Source organism: Acipenser ruthenus, chromosome 41, assembly GCF_902713425.1.
Source record: "Acipenser ruthenus chromosome 41, fAciRut3.2 maternal haplotype, whole genome shotgun sequence".
Taxonomy (NCBI): domain Eukaryota; kingdom Metazoa; phylum Chordata; class Actinopteri; order Acipenseriformes; family Acipenseridae; genus Acipenser; species Acipenser ruthenus.
This window is the reverse complement of record NC_081229.1, coordinates 2508420-2530573: the sequence shown is the minus strand read 5'-3', so window position 1 is coordinate 2530573 and position 22154 is coordinate 2508420. Positions and strand designations below refer to the sequence as shown.

General features: G+C 37.2%; 1 protein-coding gene and 1 long non-coding RNA gene across 6 annotated transcripts in view; both read right to left on the bottom strand.

Moving 5' to 3' along the window:
* The window catches only part of LOC131696720 (B-cell receptor CD22-like), a 44706-nt gene that overhangs the window by 13815 nt on the left and 8737 nt on the right, over positions 1-22154 (bottom strand). For 3 of the 5 annotated variants that reach the window (XR_009311412.1, XM_059011275.1, XM_059011274.1), the window contains exons 6-8: positions 15835-16104; positions 5498-5767; positions 4653-4922 (exon numbers count right to left, since the gene is read on the bottom strand). Coding sequence is in view for 4 of the 5 variants with exons in the window: in XM_059011275.1 (XP_058867258.1) it covers positions 4653-4922; positions 5498-5767; positions 15835-16104 (810 nt within the window). In the remaining variant the exon portion in view is untranslated. Of the gene's footprint in view, positions 1-191; positions 2194-2963; positions 3043-3499; positions 3600-4018; positions 4319-4649; positions 4923-5497; positions 5768-15834; positions 16105-22154 lie in introns of those variants that run through there. The other 2 variants (XM_059011276.1, XM_059011277.1) reach the window with 2 other exon arrangements.
* On the bottom strand, positions 11524-13086 carry LOC131709165 (uncharacterized). The gene is made up of 2 exons (XR_009311416.1): positions 12673-13086; positions 11524-12116 (listed from the first exon to the last, which is right to left on the bottom strand). It is a non-coding gene; the product is annotated as an uncharacterized LOC131709165 (long non-coding RNA).

Below are 22154 nucleotides of genomic sequence, written 5' to 3'. Positions count from 1 at the left end.
TTGTGCAAACATCAGATTGCTATTTAGGGATCTCTAGGGTCAATCATATCATTGCAATATGGGGATCCATTTGTTTAGCATGTGACTAGTAATCTTCAGGTTTATTTAATTATACCTATATATATATATATATATATATATATATATATATATATATATATATATATATAGTGAGCGTGTAGGTGCACACAGGAGAAGCAGACAGTAGTTTCCAACACAAATCATTTTTATTTGGGTCATGAAACTCCCAAGAAAAGGCTTGTTAAAACTGAAAATGCAATCCTGTTCATGAGACGATGACAAAAGAAAATAAACAGTTCAGACAGGATTCATAAACAAAAACAAAAACAAAAGATGACGTAAACCAACTGGACCGTCAACCACGTTAAGCCGGTGGGTAAGTGCTTGGCAGCCTGGTTCAGATTAACATTAACAGATTACAGCCACAGAATGTCCCGTAGAACAGGTAAGTAATGCCAGTTAAAAATGCTCCCAAAAATTCTCACCTTAGTACAACTTTCTAAAGATTCATTTGTTAAAAATCCATTCATCCTGCAACCACTATCAGTGCAGCAGGAACCACTCTATTTGAGGTCCATGTGACACTTGAGTGGGGGGGGGGGGGGGGGTCCTAATATCTGTTGCACAGGAAGTGTATCTACAGCGTGGTGGAAGGTTACATTCATTTGTCCACAGTGGAGTCTGGTCTGCCTTTTCGGATTCTAATCCCTGTCACTGTGATGAGGTTCAAAGAGCTTCAACCACAGCTGCAGACAAGCTCTTTGCATAGTGAGGAAGACGTCTGTTTGCAGAGTACGTGGCCATTGGTTAGGCTTTGTGGTACTGCCATCCCCTGGCTTTCAACGAGAATGACATGCTTAATCTGTTCATTTATCAAGTTTGAAATACACTCGGGAAATTTACATCAGCCTCATTTTCACGATGATGAGTGTAATTTCACTGGTTCAACAGTTTCAAATGGGACTCTAAGCTTTTGTGTTTGTTATTTATTTTCTTGTGAATACAATCATTGTAATGTTATAAAACTGGCAACAACTAAACAAATATATACCACTACAATTTGTATTTTTACTTCAAATAACCCTTATGAAAGTTTTCCATAGCAAAAGCATAGCAACGCATAATGAAGCACAGTGAATGCATAGTAAAGCATAGCAAAGCAATGTAAAGAACAGTGAGATATGGTAAAGCGTATTAATTAACATGGTGAACCAGGGTAAATTATGGATAATGCATGGTATTACTATGGAAAAAGCAGGTAAAAGTGCAAAAATACCATACAAAAATACCAGGGTAAACTTGCATGAGGGAATGACTCAAAATGTTGTTCTATAGAACCTCACCTGCATCTCTCGCTAACACCTGACTGTTAATAATGATGACTGTAAGCCGTAGCTTTAAACATGCATTCTTAACCCATACCATATTCAAACACATTTCTCAAAAACATAACGCACAAAGAAGACATGTTCACGGCTTCAAATGCAGTCAAACCCACTTTATATCACTGCCGTTAACGTCAACCTGTGTGTGGAAATATCCGGACAGACTAGAAAGGGTGTCAACGAAGCCAGGCTCCTGATAATATCACTTTGGTTAGGATCACACTCCGCAATATGCTTAAAAACACGGGACACAGCAAATGTAACCTACAGTCACGGGTCTCCTGCAAACTTTACAAGGGATTCTAATCAAAGCCAAAGAGAGAGACGAGCGGATTGGCCAGCCGTCCTGATTTATCCTCTTCATATTTTAGCTGGTGCTCCTGGTACCTTCTCTTTTGGGTAACTTCTCTCTGTAAGTTCATTCCAGTGATGTATGACAGCGTCTCACCTCTGCGTAGTCAGATTCTCCTGTCGAGACACTCTTAGCTGCTGTGTTCTCCCTGTTCTTGGCAGGGCAGCCTTTCATCTCAGCGTATTCATTTTCCTCTATGGGGGGATCCGTGACTTCCCTCTCACTTCCTGCTGTCCCAGGACGCTTCACCTCAGAATATTCAGTGCTGTATCGTGAGGCGCGTTTAGTGCCGCTCTTCTGGTTGCCAGGTTTCAGTTTGGAGTAATCGATGGAGGCGTAGTGAAGGTTTTCTTCCTGGCCTCCCTGTTGGTGATCTTCAGTGGCTGCTGGTCTGTTAGCGTAGATTGCATTCTCCTCCTCATCTTGAGGGGAGCTCTGCAAAACACAATTGAACTTGCCTTGTGAGTTCATAGATTCATAGGGAGAAATAGGTCGCTTTATATATGGATGTATAGGATAACGCTTTACATTAAGTGTCTCTAATTACTGTGTAGTTATATAGCAGTTACTTAGTAAATACATGTGTGCTTACACATTATTACAATGTTATTATGCATAGTTACAATGTACTTAATGTGTAAATTTGTTGTATGATACAACCGTAATCCTATCCTTATCTCAAAATCTAACCCTAACTCTAAACCTAACCCTAGCCCCGCTAACCTTAACTCTAAACCTAATCCTAACCCTTTTCTGATCCAATTGTGTACTTACATTATTTTTTTTGGATGATACCCTTTTAACTGGATCAGTTATAAATATGTTGTCACAGAGTGAGGTGTCCCCCTCCACGTTATTAATGTATTTTACTGCAGTTTGGGATAGGGGCAAGATTCCCTATCCCTACTTGAGAATTCAGGCTCCATTACAGAATGTGAGAATGTGGCTGGAATGGAGGAAACTGTAGCCATGATTGGTGGGCCAATGTATTAATCAATTATTCAATTTGGGTCAAATGATCCAAGTGGTTATAAAAGGCTGCAAAAAGCCTATCCATGGGCAGCAGGCTGTAGGAATAAGAAGCTGGGACAGCACTGTAGTAAATGCTTGATGTATGATTGCATTGGTACCAAGCAAGGCTATGCCTTACCAGTTTAAAAGCCTTCATCAGATAAATGACAAATTCGGTTGCATTCTGTACATACCGAGTCAAGCCCGTTGACCTCTGTTAGCTCTGCAGTGTCTTCCCTTTTGGGTCTGGAGGTTGACTTCGATTTCATTAACCTGGAGAGAAAACAAACAAAACAAGAAGCATTGTTATCTGAAAAACTTTGTTAGAAATTATCTGATCACTAGAGCCAGTCCAAATCTCAGGATAATGGAATTCCTCGGAAACCACTGAATTTGCAAGCTCCCCTGGAATTCACAGTCTTCCACAGATTCATCATGTTCTGCAGCTACATCATCCTCATAATCATCATAAACAGACTGCTAAAGAGACCTGAAATATATAACTTAGTTGTTTGGGTCTAGCTTTGTTAAATTAACAGATGTTTGGTCTTCTCCTAAAAGTAGATATGAAAACGTGGTCCATAAGAAGTCTCATGTAATGTTTTTGTTTGACAGTTTCTAAAAATGTTACTGACAAAAATGCTTGCTATATTAAATTGGAAGTGCTTAACCCATGTATTGTTTGATATGATTGTATTTGCTTGATTTACATGTTTAGAAGTTAACTTACTTTTTTACACATTTGGAAAAGCCAAACCCCAGCAGTAACACTGCAGCGCAAGCAAACCCCCCGTAGACAGCGGACAGGAAATGGATCTGCTTTTCTGCACCTGTGAAAAAAACAACTTGACAATAAGCATGGCAGCTCATGGAAGAAAAGAAATGTCTCGATCACGGGACCCAAGAATATCTCACCTGCTGTGCACTGCCATTGCATACACACAACAGTAAGCACATGTTATAGTCTGGGCTGTATTTATTTCATGGCATTTCACAGTCTAAAACACAGGGATTTCAAGATATTTCACGATTAAAGCATTAACATTACTTCCATTTATCATGAAATATCTGGAGAATGGATTTCCAGGGAACAATGCAGGACAGTTAACGTAGGACATTGAGAATGTTTCAAAGGATATTGAGAATGTTTCAAAGCACATTTAGAATGTTTCAAAGGACATTTAGAATGCTTCAAAGCACATTTAGAATGTTTCTTGCCTTCCTTCTTTTCATTCAGAATGCTTCTTACCTTCCTTCTGTTCATGGAACACATGGAACTGGAAGCTTGCAGTGCCAATGCGGTTTTTACTCAGACACTGTATAGCCTCATTTTTAGCCAACGGCTCCAGCAGGATGAGTGTGCTTCTCATTGTGTGGTCTTCTAACTTTGAGTTACTGATGCTCCCTCTATCTGTGTTGTTTTCCAGTTTATTTCCAGCAATCCTCCATTCAGTGATCGGTGATGGACTCCCACGGCTCACACAAATGCAGGTAATGCTTTCGGTATCTTCTTTTGAGCAACTGGATTCATGTGAAATCTGTGGCATGCCTGCAAATAGCAACACACAGATATGACATATAGGCATCTAATGCACAGATGTCTTTTCATTTTTAGCTATACTGTAGAGTATCTTGGGTATGGATGGCTAATATTAAAATACATTCTTGTTATCTTGTATACGTCAACTAATAACCATACCCAATGAAATTAAAGATACAAATGTATCTTTAACTGTCCTGTTGAAATGTATTTTTGTTTACGATTGTGAGTCGCCCTGGATAAGGGTGTCTGCTAAGAAATAAATAATAATAATAATAATAATAATAATAATAATAATAATAATAATAATAATAATAATAATAATAATAATAATACATACAACATGCTACATTCAGCTGCACGGCTGTCGAGTTCTCTGTCCCATGCTCATTCCTTGCTTCACAGTAGTACAGTCCACTGTCACTCGGGTTAATGTCAGTAAAAGTGAGATTCTGTTCAACACTTTTCTCTGTGATATTATTTCCCTTCACTTCAAACCAGGTGTAGCGGCTCACTGCTGGGTTTGCATTGCTGCTGCAGCTCAGTGTCACATGATCTCCTTCATGTATTTCACCAGAAGGGTTTATTAACACCGATGTATTCTTTGGTGGATCTGAAAGAGAAAACAGTTCATGTTCGCAAACAACTTTAAAGGAGCAGTCCTTTTACATTTGTAAAGGTAACATTGCGGTTTACAGTGCTTTTACTGTGATTACCATACCATTTACAGAACTGATTTCTAATGCTATTGCTTTTACCATGCTTTACTATGCTGTTAATGCTTTTGCCATGGTATACCACAGTAAATTTGTATAAGGGTTATTTTTCTGATCATCCTTTTCTTCTACCTTGTCTGTTTATGAACACGTACAATGTTTTGGTCAGATATAACATCAAATAAAAAAAAAAAGACGTATAAATACTACACAAGGGCTTGCTGTGATTTCTCACGAACGTCTGCATGTTTGAGGTTTTAGGGATGGAGATGACAATGTCAAATTCACAAGCAGCTTTGCATGCTGATATAATGATATGTGTACAGTTTTACAATGTGCTAATCTGATAGTTATGTGTTTTTCATTTACACTGTGAGGTATGCTGTATAATGCCATTTAATTTTAAAATGTGTTCTTGTTATCTTGTATACAGCAACTAATAACCATACCCAATGAAATTAAAGATACATACATGCTACATTCAGCTGCACGGCTGTCGAGTTCTCTGCCCCATGCTCATTCCTTGCTTCACAGTAGTACAGTCCACTGTCATTCAGGTTAATGTCAGTAAAAGTGAGGTACTGTTCAACACTTTTCTCTGTGATATTATCTCCTTTCACTTCAAACCAGGTGTAGCGGCTCACTGCTGGGTTTGCATTGCTGCTGCAGCTCAGTGTCACATGATCTCCTTCATGTATTTCACCAGAAGGGTTTATTAAAACCGATGTGTTCTTCGGTGAATCTGAAAGAGAAAACAGTTTGTTAGCCAACAACTTTAAAGATTACCACAGTAAAAGCAATCATTTTACAGTGCTAAAAGTAATAGTGCAGTTTACAATGCTTATACTGTGATTATAATGTATAAAATCTATTTATAAGATTAAAACAATATATATATTAAAGATATTATTTGCAGATTTTATTTCCAGATATTATTTAGATTTGGAAGTTTATTATTCATTATTAAAGAATTGCCTTACAGAGAACATGAAGAGTCGAGACTTCTTCAGCACTTTTATTTCCAGACCCCACTGGATACTGCGCAGTGCATGTGATGGTCTTGTTGTGGTGCAGATGTGAGGCAGTGAACGTCAGAACAGAAGATACAGCCTTGGTCCCATCCTGCTGCTCAACCTGCTCTATCTCCACACTCCCGTTCAGAGTGTCGCTCCACACCACGGCTGGAGGTTCTCTTGGGCACGGGGCTGGAGCAGTGCAGGCTAAACTCGTGGGTGCTCCCTCCTTCACTGCACTCGATGGGCTGATCACAGGTCTGTCCGGAGAGTCTAGGGAACAAAGGAAACGTTTCACTACCTGTCAGAGGAATACAGAACCTGGTGAAAACCCCTCACTTGTTTTATTTTGTAGCGGTACTTGTTTTCTTTCACCCACAGTAGGGGAGTGCTCAATTGTATCAGAAAAGGGTGAGGGGCATAATAACATTGTAATTATGTGTAAGTATGCATGTATTTATTAAATAACTACTATGTAAATACACAGTATTTAGAGACACTCAATGGAAAGCATTACCCAAAATACTTATAGATTATGACTGTTTAGTCAGTGATCTCAACAAAACTCTCAATGGAGCTACAGTATGATACAAAAAAACTGTTTCAATTCTAGAATCAAGCTGTTGGGTTATCTGAGAGTCAGAGGGTTGCTTTTTGCAAAATTGAAACCCTCAACCCGAAATATACTGTATATGTGTCTTTGTAATCACCACCCATCAATGCTGACCTTCATGGAACTCAAATCCTTAGCCCTCTGAAGCGCTGGTCAATATGAAAATGTATTGAGAACCGCCTGGTACTTACCTGCAACTTCAAGTGAAACACTCTGATCAAAGTTGTATTTAGGAGGTTCTGCTCTGAAGAAATAACTTTTTGTATCACTTGTTTTTAAATGATTTATTATTGTGGTGCAATTCTTGTTAGTCACGTTACCAAGTAGCTCTGCTTTCAGGGTATTTTCGTTATCATTTCTACTGGAGTCAAATACAATATCTCCCACATTTTTAGAAGCCCTCCAAATTCCTCTGGCCGGTTCCACCATTACACTCTCAAACCTCTCTTCAATTGTGAATGTACATGGAATCAGCACACAGGAGCCGCTCAAGGCTTTAATACTCTGAGGCATGAAGGCTTCAAATTTATTGCAAATCATACCTAAAAAAGAGAAAATGTATGTTTTTTTTAGCAATACTGTACAGTCACTTATATAATAAGATATTACAGTTTTGGGTGACATATTTTATTTAATCATTTTATTTTTCCTAGTTTTTAAGCAATACTAACAGCATTACTCTTCTATTTACACTAAAACACGGTCATTTTGGATGACTAGCATTGTGTTGTATCTAACTGTATTGTGAATGGGACATGCAGTGGGATTCAAAATTATGTTAGCAATCATCAAACATCACAAAGGCTCTCATTTACAGTATGCCACAGCTGTGCCCCTCGCTAGTATAATAAACCTTCACTGTTATATTCTTGTACATGGGATGCACCCTGCAGATATAACTTCAAAAGACAGATAATTGCTATAAAACCTATATTTCATGGGATGACATTGTATCAATATAATTGAATATTTTGTCCCCCAATATATATATATTTAAAATGGTTAATAAATACCTTGAAAAAGGCAGGAAATCAGAAGCAACTTTTCCGTAGCAATCATGTTCTTGTGTGTCTTTAGAGAACCAAACTGGAAATCTGTAAAAGCACAAGTCTAGTCAGGAATCTACAGTAAAACTACGTCGTAACCAATGTGTGATCTTTCATTGGTCAAAAACATATCTTTAAAGTAAACACGCTTTCAATCAAATATCACATTTAAAGAATATTATTGAACATACCTCTCTAGTTGAACTGAACAGACTGTCCTTCACTGATGGCTGTTTCACACTGTTGGTCAAACTCCCTATTTTTAAAACTGAAAAGCAGAAGCAGCAGAATTTCCGTTTTTTCAACAGAAAGCAACATCAACCACAGAAGCTGTTTTTTGACACTGCTTTTAAAGTAGTCACTTATTTATGAGCTACTGAAAAAGCAAACTAAAACTGTTCTGCAAACATCAGATCTCTATTTAGGGATCTCTAGGATCAATCATATCATCGCAATATGGGGTTCCATTTGTTTAAAGGCACTTAAGCATGTGACTAATAATTAACAAATAATATCAGGGTGATTTTATTGTACCTTGTTTTATCTACGCTATTCAGATAAAATTAACGTTTATTAACTCTTTGCTGCCCAGTCCAATATAGTCATTAATGCTTTAATGTTGGATATTGTAGAGTCATTTTTACTTGGTACTCTGGTTGTCTTTTTGAACTTCAATACATGTAATGTAAGCGTAGATGCTATAAGACAACTAGAGTACCAAGTAAAAATGACTCTCCAATATCCAACATTAAAGCAGTACTAACCAAGCATTGTAAAATATTCTGTTCCCTTAGCATTACTTTTCAAAAGATCGTTCATTTCTTTCTTGCCACTACTTCATTTCTGGGTAGCGCTCTTAAAGTGAGTGTGAGGCTGATGTATGTGTGCTAATACTCATTGCACAGGAACAGAATGCATGTGGTTCAATGCGTTTGCCTAGAGTGAAAATAGTCTTGAACAAGTGGACAATTGTTGCAGCTATTGCTTTTCTGCAATCGATATAGTCTCTTGTCTCGTACACCATTAAGCATTTCACAGGAAATACACAACCGTATTTGTTTTATACTGTGCAGTAAATGCTTTACTGATTTCTTGCAAGTAATTTGTAACCTATAAAAACTGCAGTTGTCAGTCCTGTGACACCCATAACACCTTTTTCTGTGGTCGTATTAATTTTCTCAGCATCATGTTTAAAATGGTCTGTTTTTGTTCCACCACATCCTTCTGTGATGTGCTGATAAACAGAGAGGGAGAGTCATTTAGTACAGTAATAGAATTAAGCATTAAGCCACAACACTGGGTATGATTGACATGAGAGACTAAAACTAAGACAACCAGCTGACAGTTGCCTCAAACTAGGTCTCCCGGTGGTCTCCCTGGAACCAGGTTTCAAACCACTGATCCTGAAAAAGCATTTGCGGGTTCCCTCAGCTTTACAGATGATCTTAACCTAATGTTACCCCCAAAATGTGTTTCTGCAAAGTGCAGTGGCAACACCTTTTAATTTTAAGGCTAGTAAACATGTATGGATTTCCCACTGTGAGTAAACCACATGATATTAAATGGGCAATGTACATGCATTTTGACCACAGTGGAAAATATAAGCAGTAGCGTGAGCTTGTGTGTGTGTGTGTGTGTGTGTGTGTGTGTGTGTGTGTGTGCGTGTGTGTCTCAGTGTGGGTGTGGGTTGCTATTTCAAAACAAGAAAACTATCACATTTGATACCACATATTCATGATAATTACTCACATGCACTTACACAAACACCATACAAGTTGCTAAGTTAACTTGGCCTTAGATGCAGAATGATGCAGCATGTGAAAGAAGATAACTTTCAATGCAGAATGTAATGTTGCAGTATTTGGAACTAATAAATGGCAAGGATTGTTAAAATTCAATCATAGTCTGGTCACATCATTATAGCGTATATACAGACGTGCTCAAATTTGTTGGTACCCTTACAGCTCATTGAAATAATGCTTCATTCCTCCTGAAAAGTGATGAAATTAAAAGCTATTTTATCATGTATACTTGCATGCCTTTGGTATGTCATAGAATAAAGCAAAGAAGCTGTGAAAAGAGATGAATTATTGCTTATTCTACAAAGATATTCTAAAATGGCCTGGACACATTTGTTGGTACCCCTTAGAAAAGATAATAAATAATTGGATTATAGTGATATTTCAAACTAATTAGTTTCTTTGATTAGTATCACACATGTCTCCAATCTTGTAATCAGTCATTCAGCCTATTTAAATGGAGAAAAGTAGTCACTGTGCTGTTTGGTATCATTGTATGCACCACACTGAACATTGCCCAGAGAAAGCAAAGGAGAGAGTTGTCTGAGGAGATCAGAAAGAAAATAATAGACAAGCATGGTAAAGGTAAAGGCTACAAGACCATCTCCAAGCAGCTTGATGTTCCTGTGACAACAGTTGCAAATATTATTAAGAAGTTTAAGGTCCATGGAACTGTAGCCAACCTCCCTGGGCGCCGCTGCAAGAGGATTATCGACCCCAGATTGAACAGAAGGATAGTGCGAATGGTAGAAAAGAACCAAGGATAACTGCCAAAGACATACAAGCTGAACTCCAAGGTGAAGGTACGTCAGTTTCTGATCGCACCATCCGTCGCTTTTTGAACGAAAGTGGGCTCCATGGAAGAAGACCCAAGAGGACTCCACTTTTGACAGAAAAACATAAAAAAGCCAGACTGGAATTTGCTAAAATGCATATTGACAAGCCACAATCCTTCTGGGAGAATGTCCTTTGGACAGATGAGTCAAAACTGGAGCTTTTTGGCACGTCACATCAGCTCTATGTTCACAGACGAAAAATGAAGCTTTCAAAGAAAAGAACACCATACCTACAGTGAAACATGGAGGAGGCTCGGTTATGTTTTGGGGCTGCTTTGCTGCACCTGGCACAGGGTGCCTTGAATCTGTGCAGGGCACAATGAAATCTCAAGACTATCAAGGCATTCTGGAGCGAAACGTACTGCCCAGTGTCAGAAAGCTCTGTCTCAGTCGCAGGTCATAGGTCCTCCAACAGGATAATGACCCAAAACACACAGCTAAAAGCACCCAAGAATGGATAAGAACAAAACATTGGACTATTCTGAAGTGGCCTTCTATGAGTCCTGATCTGAATCCTATCGAACATCTATGGAAAGAGCTGAAACTTGCAGTGTGGAGAAGGCACCCATCAAACCTGAGACAGCTGGAGCAGTTTGCTCAGGAAGAGTGGGCCAAACTACCTGTTAACAGGTGCAGAAGTCTCATTGAGAGCTACAGAAAACGTTTGATTGCAGTGATTGCCTCTAAAGGTTGTGCAACAAAATATTAGGTTAGGGGTCCCATCATTTTTGTCCATGCCATTTTTATTTGTTTTCTTATTTACAATATTATGTTGAATAAAAAATCAAAAGCAAAGTCTGATTTCTATTAAATATGGAACAAACAATGGTGAATGCCAATTACTTTTGTCAGTTTCAAGTTATTTCAGAGAAAATTGTGCATTCTTCGTTTTTTGTGGAGGGGTACCAACAAATTTGAGCATGTCTGTATATATGCACTATTAACATACAATTATTCATGTGTTAGTGAGGTAGTTGTTATCCGTTAAGATTAAACTAAAGCATGACTCAAATATTAACCCATTAAATGCCAACTACATTTTTTTGACAAAATCACAAGCTGTGTTCATGGGGGGTTGGTAAAATCTCCAGGTGATAAGGACTTATGAGAGCCAGTAATCACACCAGTAAAAATGCTCACTGCTCCAGTATTTCCATGTGTAAATGTCTGCTCCAACACCAAGGCAAGAAAGAAGTTTCATTATTTATTTGAAATTAAAACTGAGAAAGACATCATCCCTCAAGAAATAAAAAATACATTGGAATATATTGTAAAATATGTGTTACAAAAGTGCAGTGTATTGTAGATGACTTATCTGCCGTATTGAACACCTTACTGATGATACAATATATGTAGCAGGTCATGATAGCTAAATATATTCAAATACATTCATCAATATATTATTAAAAAAAAATAAGCTTTTTTTTGGCTTTACAATATTGTGAAATAAAAAAAATAATAAAAAATACTGTGTGAAATACATTTTGACTGGAGATGCACATTTTTATATCTGTGCTTTAAAACAGAATTGCAATCTTTTGCCATAAATGAAGCTCCAGTTCAATAAAGCATCTTAAAGCTAAGCAAACAGTGAAGGACTAAAGAGTAGCATTACTGTTCACAAAATGAAGGCAGTACATTTTAACAGCCGCCAGCATTATCAATTAGAGCAAAGATTTCCATCCTGGTTACTTCTTGCATATTTCTTCATAGTCTGAGGAAACAGCTGATGTGTTCAGTGCAGTATAAGTGCCCTCAGCGTCTTCCTTTGAGTTCTGACCGGCCTGAATTCAAAAACCCAACAACATACAACACAGTTAAAACTTCAAGTTCAGTGTCAAAGCATCTGTCCTTATTCATTGTCGTTGCTCCTTTCAATGTGTAAAATGCAGCAGCAGAAGCAGTCAGTGTAGCGGAACAATACTTTAGTGTAGGGCTACCATATGACAGGAAGGTTCAGGCTTTTTAACACCCACCCCAATGCATGCTGGTAAGTGTAGTTCTACTGTGAAAGGTACCTGAGACAGGTAAAGTGTACCAGAATGCATTGGGGTGTGAGTTGAAAGGCCTGAACTGTTCCAAACTGTCCCAGTGTAAATGGAGTCATATGGTAACCCTACTTTAGTGGAATCCTGATAAATAATCACCTACAAATACACAGCTATAGATAATTATACAAAACAGACAATACATGAAGGATTCATGTTAGATAACATAAAGTATCCCTTAATGGGCATACTGTACAGAGTTTTAATGTTTGTTCTTCATTAAATGATTCAAGTCTAATATTGAGGGGTTCCCAGTATATTCTCTACTATCATGTTACTCTGTGTTACTCACGTTTGAGAGCTGGAGATCCCCAAAGGGGTTATTTTCTCTGCCACGATGCTCAGCCTATAGAAACAATCCAACCCAAGATTTCAAAACCGTTTCAACACCATTTTATTTGCAATCTATTCGTTTTATTTGAGTTTAATCACTAAAATACAGCTATGGGCAAAAGTTTTGCAGCGCCCAATAGAATGATCTAATTTTGCTTCATAAAGTCGAATGAAACCTGCTGAATAATGTTACGTTAACATATTGAACTACATACTGCTTTGCAGTTTGCCATATACTCAACAGAAAACTGACAAAAATGTGACATTTCAAAATCTAACATAAAATACTACTGTACTACTATTATGGCTTCCAGTGGAATGTTTGCGATATCATTTTGTAGTTTATTTGATTACATGATGTTAAATAAAAGATCTAAATTATGTTCATGTATTTTTTTTTTTTTTAATGACGTCTCAATCCTAAAATTCTAGGTGATGCTAAACTTTTGGCCACAGCTGTAATTGGCAAGTAACTGTGCTGTAAGCTTAACAATACTACAGAATCACTGGTTGTTCCTCATCACTAAATGTAATGCAAATATTACTTAAGAGTCTATAAAGGGGTTCACAGTATAGAGACAGCTGCTGTTCTAGTATTTTAACAGTTCATATATTCTAATAGAACATAGAACCAGTTCCACAGTATTAAGCAAAACTGAGCAAATGAAAAAATCCAGACTTACCTTTCTCTTTCTTTATACACACATGAAATGAAAAATGAAAATATATGTTAACAGTACACTGACAACTACATATGTGAAGTAACAACCACACATACTTTATGTTTAGCGTTCAAAGACATACCTTTTCATTATGAATACAAAAACCAAAATGGTGGATAACATCTGAACAGCCGCTGTTCCCATGACAACATAAATACACGGAGTTGCAGGAGCTGAAAGGACAGAACGGTTTAAAGCAACAAACATGTGTAGCTTTTTCAAACATACACGTAACTAAACAGGAAATAGCAAACTGAGGTTCTAGGATTGACCACTTTCATCCAGGGGCTGATTGAGATTCAAGGATTGAAGTTAGGTGTCTGTTTTGTTTAGTCCAAGATTCAGAAACTAAATTAATATCCCAGCCTGAGCAAGGACGCGTAGCAACATCAGTGCCACGACTGTCAAAGATACGTCAACAGGCATTTCAATAAATAGAAAATTACAAATACAGTTTACAGTATATGCTGTTGAAGCTGACACCCTGGGATCCTTCAAGAAGCTGCTTGATGAGATTCTGGGATCAATGAGCTACTAACAACCAAACGAGCAAGATGGGCTGAATGGCCTCCTCTCGTTTGTAAACTTTCTTATGTATCTGAGACATACACACCCTGTTGCAAATACAAACACCACATCTCATTGTTAAGCTTTTTTTTCTGATCAAGTTTTCAGCTATTTTGGAGCTACTGATGAAAACAGTGCTGGAAGTTGTGATAGAGAAAGGGACCCTGAATACAAAGGAAGGCTATCCAACACTACAGTTCTGTTCCATTCCCTCCTGAGACACACACATTACTGATGTGACATGTAATCAAAATGAACAGTAAATGGAGACTGCAGTTATATGGCACTCACATTGCATTAAATGCTCCCTGCCACACCTGGACAGGATTGTGCACGTATTACACAGCATATGTATTGACAATGGATAATATGCACACAAGTCATTCATTTTTATGACCCTGAATACATCTGTAGGTCTGATGTATTTTATTATAGATCGCTGTTTAAATTCCCATTTCACTTCACCTGTGGCTTTAGGGTCAAAGCAAGTCATTGGCTGCAAAGCATGTCACTCACTTGTGAAAGAAGCCCATTGGTTAAAAGAAAGATGCTTTTGTGCTTTCATTGGGCCGCTTAATCAACTTCTAAAAAGTCGAATGCATTTTATCTTGTCCGGCTTTGTCCCTTTTCATTTGCTATTTTTAATTAACTGCATGAGTGGCCTATGTTGACAATTTCTCCAGATTTTCAGTTGCAGTGGTTTGATTTCATCTGCACAACAAATCAAAACCACAGAAGCAAAGGTGTGTTCTGATACATTTGCACACTGCTTTATAATAATACCAATTTAAAAAGGTGTTCTTTCAGAACTGCACACAAGAAACCTACTGAAAATAGTGAATGGAAATACAAGACATACTTCCACTTATCATGGGCAGCAGTGTGGAGTAGTGGTTAGGGCACTGGACTCTTGACCGGAGGGTTGTGGGTTCAATCCCCAGTGGGGGACACTGCTGTTGTACCCTTGAGCAAGGTACTTTACCTAGATTGCTCCAGTAAAAACCCAACTGTATAAATGGGCAACTGTATGTAAAAATAATGTGATAACTGTATAATGTGAAATAATGTATAATGTGATATCTTGTAACAATTGTAAGTCGCCCTGGATAAGGGCGTCTGCTAAGAAATGAATAATAATAATAATAATAATGAAATATCTGGAGAATGGATTTCAAGGGAACAATGCAGGACAGTTAACGTAGGACATTGAGAATGTTTCAAAGGATATTGAGAATGTTTCAAAGCACATTTAGAATGTTTCAAAGCACATTTAGAATGCTTCAAAGCACATTTAGAATGTTTCAAAGCACATTTAGAATGTTTCTTGCCTTCCTTCTTTTCATTCAGAATGCTTCTTACCTTCCTTCTGTTCATGGAACACATGGAACTGGAAGCTTGCAGTGCCAATGCGGTTTTTACTCAGACACTGTATAGCCTCATTTTTAGCCAACGGCTCCAGCAGGATGAGTGTGCTTCTCATTGTGTGGTCTTCTAACTTTGAGTTACTGATGCTCCCTCTATCTGTGTTGTTTTCCAGTTTATTTCCAGCAATCCTCCATTCAGTGATCGGTGATGGACTCCCACGGCTCACACAAATGCAGGTAATGCTTTCGGTATCATCTTTTGAGCAACTGGATTCATGTGAAATCTGTGGCATGCCTGCAAATAGCAACACACAGATATGACGTATAGGCATCTAATGCACAGATGTCTTTTCATTTTCAGCTATACTGTAAGGTATCTTGGGTATGGATGGCTAATATTAAAATACATTCTTGTTATCTTGTATACATCAACTAATTACCATACCCAATGAAATTAAAGATACATACATGCTACATTCAGCTGCACGGCTGTCGAGTTCTCTGCCCCATGCTCATTCCTTGCTTCACAGTAGTACAGTCCACTGTCACTCGGGTTAATGTCAGTAAAAGTGAGATCCTGTTCAACACTTTTCTCTGTGATATTATCTCCCTTCACTTTAAACCAGGTGTAGCGGCTCACTGCTGGGTTTGCATTGCTGCTGCAGCTCAGTGTCACATGATCTCCTTCATGTATTTCACCAGAAGGGTTTATTAACACCAACGTGTTCTTCGGTGAATCTGAAAGAGAAAACAGTTCATGTTAGCAAACAACTTTAAAGATTACTACAGTAAAAGCAATCATTTTACAGTGCTAAAAGTAATAGTGCAGTTTACAATGCTTATACTCTGATTATACTGTATAAAATCTATTTATGATATAAGATTAAAGCAATATATATATATTAAAGATATTATTTGCAGATTTTATTTCCAGATATTATTTAGATTTGGAAGTTTATTATTCATTATTAAAGAATTGCCTTACAGAGAACATGAAGAGTCGAGACTTCTTCAGCACCTTTAGTTTCAGACCCCACTGGATACTGCGCAGTGCATGTGATGTCCTTGTTGTGGTGCAGATGTGAGGCAGTGAACGTCAGAACAGAAGATACAGCCTTGGTCCCATCCTGCTGCTCAACCTGCTCTATCTCCACACTCCCGTCCAGAGTGTCGCTCCACACCACGGCTGGAGGTTCTCTTGGGCACGGGGCTGGAGCAGTGCAGGCTAAACTCGTGGGAGCTCGCTCCTTCACTGCACTCGATGGGCTGATCGCTGGTCTGTCCGGAGAGTCTAGGGAACAAAGGAAACGTTTCACTCCCTGTCAGAGGAATACAGACCCGGGTGAAAACCCCTCACTTGTAAAGAATGTTTATTTTTGTGATTTATTTTGCCTAATCTTATTTTGCAGTGGCACTTGTTTTTTTTCACCCACAGTATGTAAGCATTCAATTGTATCAGAAAAGGGCGAGGGGGTTAGGGTTATACCATGCAAAATGATTTACACATTAAGTACACTGTATCTATGCACAATAACATTGTAATTATGTGTAAGTACACCTGTATTTACTAAGTAACTACTATGTAAATACACAGTATTTAGAGACACTCAGTGGAAAGCGTTACCCAAAATACTTACAGATTATGACGTACCTTACTAGCACTGTTTAGTCAGTGGTCTCAACAAAACTCTGAATGGAGCTACAGTATGATACAAAAAAAACTCGTAGAATCTGAATAAATACTTGTAAAAAGCTGTTGAGGTATCTGAGAGACAGAGGGTTGTTTTTGTAAAATTCAACTCCTAAACCCGAAATATACTGTATATGTGTTTTTGTAATAGACCACCATCAATCCTGACCTTCATGGAACTCAAATGCATGGCCCTCTGAAGCGCTGGTCAATATGAAAATGTATTGAAAACCAACTGGTACTTACCTACAATTTCAATCGAAACACTCGGATAAAAGTTGTATTTAGGGGGTTCTGCTCTGAAGAAATAACTTTTTGAATCACTGGTTTTTAAATGATGTATTATTGTGGTGCAATTCTTGTTAGTCACGTTACCAAGTAGCTCTGCTTTCAGGGTATTCTCGCCATAATCTTTACTGGAGTCAAATACATTTCCAGAATATAGGGAAGTCCTCCAAATTCCTCTGGCCGGTTCAATCATATCGTTCTCAAACCTCTCTTCAATTGTGAATGTACATGGAATCAGCACACAGGAGCCGCTCAAGGCTTTAATACGCTGAGGCATGAAGACTTTAAATTCATTGCAAATTATACCTAAAAAAGAGAAAATGTATGTTTTTTTTAGCAATACTGTACAGTCACTTATATAATATATTATAGTTTTTGTTGACATATTTTATTTAATCATTTTATTTTTTGTAGTTTTTAACCATTACTAACAGCATTACTCTTCTATTTACATTAAACCCCCGTCATTTTGGATGGCTAGCATTGTGTTGTACCTAACTGTATTGTGAATGTGACATGCATTGGGATTCAAAATCATGTTAGCAATCATCAAACATCACAAAGGCTCTCATTTACAGTGTGCCACAGCTGTGCCCCTCGCTAGTATAATAAACCTTCACTGTTATATTCTTGTACATGGGATGCACCCTGCAGATATCACTTCAAAAGACAGATAATTGCTATAAAACCTATAATGTACAGGATAATATTTATCAATATAGTTGAATATTTTGTCCCCCAATATATATATTTAAAATGGTTAATAAATACCTTGAAAAAGGCAGGAAATCAGAAGCAACTTTTCCGTAGCAATCATGTTCTTGTGTGTCTTTAGAGAACCAAACTGGAAATCTGTAAAAGCACAAGTCTGTTCAGGAATCTACAGTAAAACTACATCGTAACCAATGTGTGGTCTTTCATTGGTCAAAAACATATCTTTAAAGTAAACAAGCTTTCAATCAAATATCACATTTAAAGAATATTATTGAACATACCTCGCTAGTTGACCTGAACAGACTGTGCTTCACTGATGCCTGTTTCACACTGTTGGTCAAACTCGCTATTTCTAAAACTGAAAAGCAGAAGCAGCGGTATTTCCGTTTTCAACACAAAATAGCATCAACCACAGCAGCTTTTTTTTTAAACTGGTTTTAAAGTAGTCACCTATTTATGAGCTACTGAAAAATCAACTAAAACTGTTCTGCAAACATCAGATTGCTATTTAGGGATCTCTAGGATCAATCATATCATCGCAATATGGGGTTCCATTTGTTTAAAGGCACTTAAGCATGTGACTAGTAATTAACAAATAATATCAGGATGATTTTATTGCACCTTGTTATTATTTTTGTATATATATATGCACTATTAACATACAATTATTAATGTGTTAGTGAGGTAGTTGTTATCCGTTAAGATTAAACTAAAGGATGACTCAAATATTAACCCATTAAGTGCCAAATACATTTTTAACAAAATCACAAGCTGTGTTCAAGTCATTTGATCCATTACACTTAGACTTTTGCAGTTAACAAAATTAGAGTAAGTTATCATGTGTTGGTTTTCAATGAGAATGACATGCTTACTCTGTTCATTTACCAGGTATAGAATTGAAAATGCAGTAAGGAAATGCAGATCAGCCTCATTTTAACGATGAGTGTCATTTTACTGGTTATACAGTTTCAAATTTGACTGATTTAGCCCAACACAGCTTCTGTTTTGATAACAGAAAGGCCAGTTTTCTTTCTGGTGTGTACGTAGTTGGGCTTTGGGTCCAAATCTACCAATAACCACGAGCCATTGTATTGCATTTGTGTTTTAAACAGCAGTAATGGTTCATGGAATCTTAGTTCAATGCAATTGAAACTATTTATTTCGATGCAAGTATAGATGCATAATATTTCTTATATTAATCAATTGTCCTCTCAGGACACCCAGTTTATACTTTAAAACTGAAGTGTTTCCCAAAGGAATTGCTACCTGAAATAATGAATGGTTAATGTTACCCAGGCAAGAGAGAGTGTAGGTTGCCCATGATAATGGTAACTATCTCCTATTCATTAATCACTGGTGATCCGGTGGTCAAAGAAAGGGGCTTGATACCAGGAGGTTCCCGGTTCAAATCCCAGCTCAGCCACTGACTCACTGTGTGTGACCCTCAGCAAGTCACTTAACCTCCTAGTTCTCCATCCTTCGGAGGAGATGTAAAAACCAAGGTCCTATTGGAAGTGACTCTGTAGCAGCACTTGTGATGCATAATTCACCCCCTAGTCTCTCTCTGTAAGTTGCTTTGGATAAAAATATCTGCTAAATGACTAATTAATAATAATAATAATAATAATAATAATAATAATAATAATAATAATAATAATAATAATAATAAAAATATTCATGAGAAATATGCAGGTTGTCCAGGGAAGTTTTCCCCAGTATTCACAGGACAAAGTATCCCTGAATAAAGAAAATGTTGCATCAATATTTAAGATTTTTTTTTTTTTACAGTGTAAAATTAATTTAAATGCAACTTGACCTGAAATATATATATATATATTTTTTTTTTGGGGGGGGGTTGGTAAACTCTCCAGGTGATAAGGACTTATGAGAGCCAGTAATCACACCAGTAAAAATGCTCACTGCTCCAGTATTTCCATGTGTAAATGTCTGCTCCAACACCAAGACAAGAAAGAAGTTTCATTATTTATTTGAAATTAAAACTGAGAAAGACATCACCCCTCAAGAAATATAAAATACATTGGAATATATTGTAAAATATGTGTTAAAAAAGTGCAGTGTATTGTAGATGACTTATCTACCGTATTGAACACCTTACTGATGATACAATATATGTAGCAGGTCATGATTGCTAAATATATTCAAATACATTCATAAATATATTATTAAAAAAAATAAGCTTTTTTTGGTTTTAAAATATTGTGAAATAAAAAATAATAAAAAATACTGTGTGAAATACATTTTGACTGGAGATGCACATTTTTATATCTGTGCTTTAAAACAGAATTGCATTCTTTTGCCATAAATGAAGCTCCAATTCAATAAAGCCTCTTAAAGCTAAGCAAACAGTGAAGGACTAAAGAGTAGCATTACTGTTCACAAAATGAAGGCAGTACATTTTATCAGCCGCCAGCATTATCAATTAGAGCAAAGATTTCCATCCTGGTTACTTCTTGCATATTTCTTCATAGTCTGAGGAAACAGCTGATGTGTTCAGTGCAGTATAAGTGACCTCAGCATCATCCTTTGAGTTCTGACCGGCCTGAATTCAAAAACCCAACAACATACGGCACAGTTAAAACTTCAAGTTCAGTGTCAAAGCATCTGCCCTTATTCATTGTCGTTGCTCCTTTCAATGTGTAACATGCAGCAGCAGAAGCAGTCAGTGTAGTGGAACAATACTTTAGTGTAGGGCTACCATATGACAGGAAGGTTCAGGCTTATCAACACCCACCCCAATGCATGCTGGTAAGTGTAGTTCTACTGTGAAAGGTACCTGAGACAGGTAAAGTGTACCAGAATGCATTGGGGTGTGAGTTGAAAGGCCTGAACTGTTCCAAACTGTCCCAGTGTAAATGGAGTCATATGGTAACCCTACTTTAGTGGAATCCTGATAAATAATCACCTACAAATACACAGCTATAGATAATTATACAAAACAGACAATACATGAAGGATTCATGTTAGATAACATAAAGTATCCCTTAAAGGGCATACTGTACAGAGTTTTAATGTTTGTTCTTCATTAAATGATTCATGTCTAATATTGAGGGGTTCCCAGTATATTCTCTACTATCATGTTACTCTGTGTTACTCACGTTTGAGAGCTGGAGAGCCCCAAAGGGGTTATTTTCTCTGCCACGATGCTCAGCCTATAGAAACAATCCAACCCAAGATTTCAAAACCGTTACAACACCATTTTATTTGCAATCTATTTGTTTTATTTGAGTTTAATCACTAAAATACAGCTATGGGCAAAAGTTTTGCAGCGCCCAATAGAATGATCTAATTTTGCTTCATGAAGTCGAATGAAACCTGCTGAATAATGTTATGTTAACATATTGAACTACATACCGCTTTGCAGTTTGCCATATACTCAACAGAAAACTGACAAAAATGTGACATTTCAAAATCTAACATAAAATACTACTGTACTACTATTATGGCTTCCAGTGGAATGTTTGCGATATCATTTTGTAGTTTATTTGATTACATGATGTTAAATAAAAGATCTAAATTATGTTCATGTAGTTTTTTTTTTTTTTATGATGTCTCAATCCTAAAATTCTAGGTGATGCTAAACTTTTGGCCATAGCTGTAATTGGCAAGTAACTGTGCTGTAAGCTTAACAATACTACAGAATCACTGGCTGTTCCTCATCACTAAATGTAATGCAAATATTACTTAAGAGTCTATAAAGGGGTTCACAGTATAGAGACAGCTGCTGTCCTAGTATTTTAACAGTTCATATATTCTAATAGAACATAGAACCAGTTCCACAGTATTAAGCAAAACTGAGCAAATGAAAAATTCCAGACTTACCTTTCTCTTTCTTTACACACACATGAAATGAAAAATGAAAATATATGTTAACAGTACACTGACAACTACATATGTGAAGTAACAACCACACATACTTTATGTTTAGCGTTCAAATACATACCTTTTCATTATGAATACAACAACCAAAATGGTGGCTAACATCTGAACAGCCGCTGTTCCCATGACAACATAAATACATGGAGTTGCAGGAGCTGAAAGGACAAAAAGGTTTAAAGCAACAAACATGTGTAGCTTT